Here is a 9,177-nt window from a genome sequence, read left to right as displayed (position 1 = left end):
TTTTTTTTTTTTTGAGACAGAGCCTCAAGTTGTCACCATGGGTAGAGTGCTGTGGCATCACAGCTCACAGCAACCCTCAACTCCTGGGCTCAAGCAATTCTCCTGCCTCTGCCTTCCAAGTAGCTGGGACTATGGGCACCCACCACAAAACCCGGCTATTTTTTGGTCGCAGCCGTCATTGTTGTTTGGCAGGCCCGGGCTAGATTTGAACCCGCCAGCTCAGGTGTATATAGCTGGCACCTTAGCCACTTGAGCCACAGGCCCCAAGCCCCCTCTTCTTTTTAAAATACAAAGTCTCACTCTGCCTCCCAGGCGAGAGTGCCATGGCCTCAGCCTAGCTTGCAGCAACCTCAAACTCCTGGGTTTAAGCCATTCTCCTGCCTCAGCCTCCTGAGTGGTACTACAGGTCCAAGCCACCACACCTGGCTAATTTTTCTATTTTTAATAGACATGGAGGTCTCACTTTGCTCTCACTTTGAACTCCTGAGCTCAAGCCATCCTCCTGCCTTGGCCTCCCAGAATGCTAAGATTGTGGAAGTGAGCCACTGTGCCTGGCCCAAAGACCTTTATAATAATCTACTTCCACTTAATGAATGGTAAACATATTTTGTCTTCTTTATGACTTTCTTAAAACATTTTTTCTAGCTTACTTTATTGTAAGAATACAGTACATATTACATATAACATACAAAATAAGTATTAATTAACTGTTTGTTGTCAGTAAGGCATCTGGTCAACAGCAAGCTGTTAAGTTTGGGGGAGTCAAAAGTTATACACAGATTTTCAACTGTGTGGGGAGTCAGTGCCCCTAACCATCATTATGTTTAAGGGTCAACTGCATATTTAAATATATATAGTTAGATAATTCAGTGTGTATATGAGATATGAAATACCATAACAGGATCTGGGGTGGTGTCCCATAATCAGTCAAATACACTAGTATTTCCTCAATACATATGTATGATAAGTGGAATTAATAAAGATTGTAAAATGGCCTTGTCAGGTTTTGATACCAAATGAGTTTGCGTCAATCTAATGAAAAAAAAAAAACAGTTTTCAGAACTTCCCAGGATTCAGAATTGTAGATAAGGCTTTGTGGAGCTAATGCAAACAAAACAGCAATGAACAACTTTGGAAGTAATTTTGCAGTGTACAAAAATATATCCACAGGATAAATTTCTATAGGTGGATATGCTGTGTTACAGCTATGCTCACTTATGATCTGATAGATTTTGCTACAATAATTACCTTGCCTGGGAGCTGCTACACTTAATAGGTTTTAGAAACACTCTCACTTTTGTCCATTACCTCTGGGGCAATGAAAATTCTTCTTCCCTGTCTCTCCGCATAAAGCTGGACTTAAAGTCTCTGGCTCAGGAGAAGTGGCCAGGGGATCTGAGAGAGTGACAGCTTGTGTGTTACAGTGATAGGACAGTGCCTTTCGACCTCTGGCACTCAAGCAAGTTACTTGTATCTGTTCTGAGTGCCTCTTCCCATTTGCCCACCAACCTGTTTTTTTCTCTCTTGCCTACTCCCAGCCACAAGAGCTGTTTTTCCCTGCCCTCTCAAAGAGAAGAAGAGTTCAGGCCAACAGAAATAAAGGTCCACAGGCTTTTTAATGGTTTGATGGCTACTTCCCTTCTGAGACCCAATCTATCATGACAGCGGCTTCCAGGGTGTTGGGGTGGGATGGACAGGCGCAGGATAGGCAGAGGCCATGCAGTGACTGGGAAGGGGTGGGGGGGGTGTTACATTCTGTTTGGCATGTAAACATTCTTAGGTGGCTTCCCAAGGGAGGGGGAGAGCAACTCCCTGCTCCCCACCCCATGCCTGCCAGGGCTGGTCCCTGGAGCTGAGAAGACTGAGCAAGCCAGGCCCCTGCAAGGATCTGGGAAGGGGGAGCCCATGGGCCTAGGGCATAGCCCCTCTCCAGTGCCCCCTACATGCATGGTGTGGCCAGGGAGGGAAGGCATATTCTGGGGTGAGCAGACTCCACATCTGAGCCAGTAACATAGGATGTCATGAAAGGGGAAATACTGGAGAGGCGGGCTACAGCTATGATATGACACTCTTTTATAGAGAAGGAGCTTAGGGCCTGGAGGGCCTGGTGGAGGGAATCAATGTTCAAGGGAGAAGAGGCTGCAGTTAGGGGTGAGAGCACTGGGTGATATGGTTTCCTCTGCCCTGGACCCTTCCTGGGGAGAGGAGCAGAGTTAGTCCCATTGCTGCCCCTCTCTCCACTGGCCCTCTTCCCCACCCCCTCACCTGATGACATTCAATGATTACTCAGAGGCCTGAGGTCAATTGGGAGCCCTAGGAAGGTCTGGAATCCCAAGGGCAGACTGGGTTTTGTGTCTCCGACAGCTTCAATGTTGGGTAAAACTGAGGGTAGAATGGACTTGGGGCTCTCTCAGGCGCCCTTCTTTCCAGCTCCAAACCAGGGTAGTGTTGGTTCTGGAGCAGAAGTGAGGCTGGGGGCCCTACATTCACAGTTCGGTTGGCAAGGAACAGGCCCAGGGGCTGGGCACCAGGGCTCATTCATGCCCTAGTCCCCACCTGGCACAAGCTGATTGTCATTCAGAGAAGCTCTAGGTGGGAAGCAGTGGCCCCTCCTCTACCTCCTGTGTTGGACCCAGAGGGCCTTAGGAGGGGCTCAGGTTGACAAAGAGGGAGCTGTCCAGAGAGGTTTCCTGAGTGTTCTGGGAGCTTCTGCATCAGCATGGGGTGGACCTTAAAAGCTGTCCACCCTAGAGTCCTCCCCTGGGTTGGTCTGCATGGAAGCTGCCATGTTTACATAGAAGCAGCTGCCCGAGCCTGAACTCCAGGAGGGGCTCAGCTGGCACCACCAGCCTGCCCCTGGGGCCAGCTTCTTCACGGGCATCCTTCTGGGTTATGGTGCCTGGAAGCAACCAGACTACTGGGGCATGCTGAGACCTTCCTTCCCTTCTCTTCCCCTAGATGTCTTGGCTTGCTCTCTGTGGCTCAGGGAAGGACAGAGGGGGCAGTACAGGGGGCAGACAGAGATTGCAGGTGCTGAGGATGGAGGAGGCCTGCAGGGGGCTTCTCCCAGACAAGCAGTGTTGGTTGTCTCTGCTACAGCTGGTGTGTTGCTTGCCCCAGTTACAGGCAGTTGAGGCTCCTGATGAGGTGGGGTGAGCTATGCAGGAGCCAGAACCCAGGAGAAGGCCCCTCATTCATTCAGGGAGCAGTGTAGCTGCATGGGCTAGGGTTAGGGCCAGAGAGGACCAGGTGAGGGTGAGCTGAGGGAGGAGTGGGCTTGAGCTGGGGACCTGTCACACAAGCATATAGTCAGGAAGTTAGAAGGGCCTTTCTGCCTCCACAGGGGAGCTGCCAGCTGTCTGTCCACTGCTAGCTGTGTGCCAGCTCTATTCTCTCTGCCCACTCCCACTGGGGGAGATAATGCCTGAGCCGACCCACTCCCCACAGCTAGGAGGACAGGTAGGGTAACCCGACCAGAACTGAGTCCAAAGGGCCAGCACAAAGATGATATCCAGGCACTCTTCACCTGCATTGAATTCAGGAGAGAGAGAGGCTGGCTGAAACTGCAGTAGGCAGATTTGAGGTTAGATGACAGGAAGGAATTCCTGATGGTGAGGGATCCTGAGCACTAGGATCAGGGACCAGGTGAAAACCTTTTTCAAAGCTCCACCTTCCCAGAGGGAAACATTTGCCCAGGAAGGGAGCCCACACAGACCTCTCATGGTTCCCACTGAAGCCCAGGGTCTCTGCACCCCAGTGGTGTGGAGGAGTATGTTGCCTCCAAGAATCATCTTCCCACTGCCTCCCAGTGGTTTGGTTGTCCAGGATAGAGCAGACTATGGGCAGGTCAGACCTGACCCTCACACCTGAGTAGACTGATGGGCAGTCCAGAGATCTTCCTCCTCCTCCTCCCCCGACCACCACTCCTTTCACCACCACCAGCAGCGCTCCCAGGAGACTGTGGGGTTGGCCCTCAGTGGGAGGCTGGAGCCTCCACTTCTGTAAATTGAGGCTGCTTCACTGAAAGGGGGTAGGGGCTGTTAGCTGGACAAGGGTTGGGACGAGGGCAAGGTGCTGCAAGAGGTGTAAGCAGAGGTCTCTGGGGGAGCATGGAGAGCAGCCAAGGCCTGGTGGGTCAATGGGGTGTCCCCAGAAGTGGAGTACTTGGTGAAGAGTGATTGAGCCTTCCCCTAGGCAGAGGCCTGGGTGTCAGCCTGCCCCGCCTGAAGGAGGGCAGGGGGAGGGGAGGAGACCAAAAGGGGAAGGCGGACCCTCCCTCAGTGCCCGCAACATCCCCCACCGTCCTGGTGGGGCTGGCGGTCCGTGTATGTCCTGGCGGATGCAGGCGGGAAGCTGGGGCTGCGGGTGGCGCGCATTGGGGCGCGTAAGGCTGTGCTGGGAGCTTTTCCAGTGTGGCCGGCTGCGGGTGGGGGTCCAGGGAGAGGGTGGGGGGCTGCAGAGAGCCGCAGGCGTCATTATCTGGCCCCAGCCCGGCTCTCTGAGCCCCCTGCCCGGCCTTTGGTTGCTGCGCGCTGAGCCTGGATTTTCCCTCTGGGTCCTTTTTTGGGGCCCCCCGGGGAGGGGGTGGTGTCAGGCTGGACCCGGGCCTGCGTGACGCCCCGCGCTGGGGAGACCCCTGGTCGGGCCTGGTGCGAGGGGGAGGGACTCTCTTTTCGGGACAGGGACTGGCTCCGCGGGGAAGTGCTGGGTGGAAGGCCCGGACTGCGGGGGGCCGGAGCTCTGGCACCCGCGTGGGCTCGTCCTGAGCCCAGGCTGTGGGCGGGAGGCTGTTTGGGACGGAGGTCAGCAGCTACGGCGGGCCCTGGGAGCTTCTGCAGCTGGAGCCTGCTTGAGGAGCAGAAGGCAAGAGAAAAGAATACAAAGAAAAAAAGAACAGTTTTAGAATCCTTTGGGCACTGAGCCCTAGAGTTCAGCATCCTCAGAGCTGGATGAGACTGAGGATGCCATGGTACAGATTAGTAAACTGAGCTCTGGTGCACCATCCTCCAGGGCAGGACCTCTAGGGGTCACATACTCCTAGGCTGCTGCGGGAAGAGCATGCTTCAGGCTTTCTTTGAGATCCTGGTTCATCTTTAGAATTTTCCTGGATTTTGCATTCTAACCTATATCTGTTTTTATTTTTATATTAATATGAAATAATGTTTTCTCCCAACTATTCAAAGCTCTTGAGCATTGAAAGAGCATTTATGAAATGCCCCATGTCATACCAAAAGCTCTGTGTGGACCCCTCTTACTCCCATCAAGTTTTCCCAAGCTTGGCCTCCCTGGCACCTTTCCAGACATGCTTACTGTGGCCACTCCCTAAGCCTAGGGACAGGGCTAGGACCTGAGTCAGAGTTGGTGGACAGGAGGTATAGCTGAGAGTCCTTGGCTTTGGCTCTAGGAAAGCTCCTGCTAGTGGAGGCCTTCTGTAGTCACCCTCTGGGACTGACAGTGGTTTCTCACCTGCTGGTGATGGCTGTGTCCGATGCAGGGGCCGCACCATGGGATCTGCTGGGGGGCTGCTGGGCTGCAGCAGGCAGGGGCATGCGGGTGCTGATGGGGCGGGGAATCCGGCTCCGGGTGGCAGCTGCCCGCCCAGCCTTCCTGGACAAGGCCACCATGGGCTCAGAGGCAGGTGTGTCCTCCTCAGAACCTGTGCCTGAGAGCGTCTCTGAGGCACGGCGTTGCTCCTCACTGGAGGAGGATGAGGCCCCTGAGGCTAGCCGCAGCAGCAAGCGGCCCTGCCTCTTCTCCATCACCAGCCGTGCCAGGTCCTGCTGTGGCCGGGCCCTCTTGCTCCACCGCTCTTTGGCTGACAGTGAGCCCGAGGGTTCTGAGCCTGTGTCTTCTTCAGACAGCAGGACAGGGATTCGGCTCCTAGGGAGAGTGCCTGACATGGCATGGCGGCTTGGGGAGACAGCCACTTTCTCAGGGCCTGGCTCCAGTGGGAATACTGGGGCTGGCCTGTCAGCAATGGCTGGGCCACTGGGCAGTGAGTCTGTAGCCACCTCTGAGGGGATTTCCCTGGGAGGGCCGGACAAAGCACAGCTCTCCATGTCAGCCCCATCCAGCCCTGACAGGGCGATGCCATTCTCCAGGGGCACCAAGGCTGCCTCCTCAGCACCCCCGTTAGAGGGCACATCCAGACCCAGCTCGCCCCCAGCACTGAACTCTTCAAGCCGTGAGGCTTGTCCGCCGGAAGACATGACATTGAGGTGGGTTTTCTCTGCAATGTGCACAAAGGTCCTCTCAACTTTGGTGAAGGGTGAAGATGTGACTGCCACACCCCCTGCCCCTGTGGTCACTGTCCCAGCCCCCGGCCCTGCCCCAGGTCCAGGGGGCTTGGGCTCAGACTTAAGGACGGAGGACAGGGTGCCTGGCTCAGATACGTCTAGCTGGCTGCCCATGGGCTGAGGCCGCTCATGCTGAGGAGTGAGGGCAGCCAGGGTGCCCAGGTCAGGGTCGGGAGCCAGTTCGGCAGTGACAGGCGACTTCTTCATGTCACCAGGGGAGACAAGCACCAGCGTTTTGGAGCCCTCCTCAGGCTCCAGGTCTCCATCAGCCATGGAGGCCCGGCCCCTGGACTCCTTCTGGTCATCAGCCAGCAGTGTGGATGGAGCACCCTCCTGGCTCCGGTCAGTGCTCCTCTCACTCCCCTCACTGCTAGAGTCACTGTGTGGCCCCAGCACCTCCCCCAGGGCCACTGCAGCAGCTGCCTCTTCCTCCTCCTCTTCCTCCTCTTCCTCCTCTTCCTCTTCCTCATCCTCTTCTTCCTCTTCCTCATCTTCCTCCTCCTCATCTTCCTCTTCCTCATCTTCCTCCTCCTCTTCCTCCTTCCCATTAGCTTGAGGCTGAACAGGAGCCAGTGGGACCTGAGGGGTGGTAAGCAGCATGTGCGAGAAGCCCACCCTCCGGACCCTGTTGATCAATCGTGCTCGTTCTCGGTAATCGGAGAGGTCTCTCTTGAAGTCCTGGTAGGGCAGGCTTAGAGGCACAGCTCGTGGGAGACCATTCACCTCAAACAGGGGCGCCACGGAGAACACCTGCAAGGGGCACACACAGGGACCCTCTGAAGTCACCCACCTTCTTGGGCCCAAGAAGACCTCATCTGCACCCATAAGCTAGGAGACCCCACATGCCCCAGTTCATCCCCCAGAGCGAGCTCCATGAAGGCAGGTAATGGGCCTGTTTTGTTCATTGCTCTATCCTCAGGGCCTAGAATGATCTCTGGCACCTAGTAAGTGCTCAGTAAATCTCTGATGATACTCCAGGTCCCCTGAAGTCCCAAGCCCTGATCCTTATGGCTTTTCTGTCTTCCCTGTCCTCTCCATTTTCCCCACTCTTCTCCCCACCACATACACCCTGAACCCAGAGTCAACCCTAGAGTTCAATGAATAACATTAAATAAAATCCAGAAGTCACCACAACTAGATCAACCTTCCCTTTTACAGACAAGAAAAACAGGCCCAGAGAGGGGCAGCAAGGGTCTGTGTAACTCCCAGAATGGGCTGTGCCAAGCTGACTCATAGATAGATGGTTAGCCCTCACCCACCTCTTCACTGAGTGCAGTTCCTCTGCAGCCAGGGAGATGGCTGCTGGCTGCCCACACTGGCTGCCCACACTGGCTGCCCAGGGCCACCACATCTTGCAGTGGACAGGGGCAAAGTTAGGGCTGTCCTCTACCCCTAGAAGTGCAGGCTAGGTGTTTGGAGCTCCAACTGTCTTCCCTCCCATCCCATCTTGTCAGCCAGGAATTTGCAAGCGCTCCATAATTGTACTTAAACTCCATTAATTTTTCTTTTTGAAGCTTTGTGCCCAGCCTTTGGCAATAAGGTAGGCAAACCTGTTCTTCGTTTCCTAGACTCTTGCCCATCCCCTTAGCTTCCTTCTTTCTAGACTAGAAAGCCCTGACCACCATGTCAGGACCTCAGTTGCTGTGTCTCCTTCCCCTCCTTGGTCCCTTCCCCAGCTCTACCCTATTTAATATACAAACACCCCCTGACACCAGGCCCATCAAGGCTCACAGAGCTTTGTTCCATGGTGGGTGGTGCTGATGGTGTCCAGTACTCTGTTAGCCTTATTTAACACACTGGGTCTTTGCTTTTCTGAACTAGCAGAAAATATCCCTTCCAGACTAGAAGCCTGACACCTCTCACACCTTCATGCTCATCCACACTCCCAGAAAGTCCTGCCAAGCATTCTTCTAATACATCTTTGTGTCTGCTACTCCAGGCCCATGGATACATCCTTGTCCAATCTGGGGTTTCCTCAGCCATCTGCCTGTTCTTTCCATCCTGTGCCATTAACTGGCCATTTTTTTTTAGAGGTAGTCTCACTTTGTCGTCCTCAGTAGAGTGCTGTGCTGTCACAGCTCACAGCAATCTCCAGCTCTTGGGCTTAGGCGATTCTCTTGCTTCAGCCTCCCGAGTAGCTGGGACTACAGGCACCTGCCACAACGCCCAGCTATTTTTTTGTTGTTGTTGTTGCAGTTTGGCCAGGGTTCGGTTCAAACTCTCCACCCTTGGTATATGGGGCCGGCACCCTACTCACTGAGCCACAGGCACCGCCCCATCTGTCCTTACAGCATCCTGAGTGATCTTCCTGAAACTCAAATCTGATTCCATCTCTCTTTGTTTCAGACCTGCAATGGCTCCCACAGTCCTTGGGAGCCTATTCTTGGCTTGCCTCATGAGTAACACTTGACCACTTCACAACCTGGCTCTTGCCTTCTGCTCCAGCCCCACTTACTGAAGCACCCTTGGACTCCTGCCTTATACTCCAGCCATTCCCATGCTACCAGTAGTTCACTAAATGGTGTTATATCTTACACTTAGCTCAGAAGATTCCTCTGCTAAGGGCTCGCTCACTCCCCTCTATTGACATGATGAATTCCTCCAAGACTGGCTCAAACAGCTCCTCTTCTGGATAGCCTTCCTGCCTGCCTTCCTGTCTACCCACCAAGCAGACTTCATTACTCTCTCCTTTTTTACTTGTTTCCTGCATCTTTCCATTAGAGAACCTCCCACCCTCTATTCTACATGCATGTATTTATGTGATGCTCCTGATAAACAAAGCCCCACAAAGCATTTTTCACTCATTTTTTTCCCCACTGGTTCACTTATTTAAAAAGTACTATGTGAATGTCTGTTGTCCTGGGCCCCATGTGGCTAGGAG

At 54.0% G+C, this 9,177-nt stretch overlaps 1 protein-coding gene across 1 annotated transcript in view; it reads right to left on the bottom strand.

The window, feature by feature from the left end:
* Positions 1-4,475: 4,475 nt before the first annotated feature.
* The window catches only part of TTBK1 (tau tubulin kinase 1), a 36,105-nt gene continuing 31,403 nt past the window's right edge, over positions 4,476-9,177 (bottom strand). Inside the window, exons 13-14 of the mRNA XM_003789209.1 lie at positions 5,467-7,046; positions 4,476-4,845 (exon numbers count right to left, since the gene is read on the bottom strand). Coding sequence (XP_003789257.1) covers positions 4,476-4,845; positions 5,467-7,046 — 1,950 coding nt within the window. The remainder of the gene's footprint in view (positions 4,846-5,466; positions 7,047-9,177) is intronic.

Source organism: Otolemur garnettii, unplaced genomic scaffold (genome assembly GCF_000181295.1).
Source record: "Otolemur garnettii isolate 467f Iridium unplaced genomic scaffold, OtoGar3 scaffold00031, whole genome shotgun sequence".
NCBI classification, from domain to species: Eukaryota; Metazoa; Chordata; class Mammalia; order Primates; family Galagidae; genus Otolemur; species Otolemur garnettii.
This window is presented reverse-complemented; position numbering and strand designations above follow the sequence as displayed.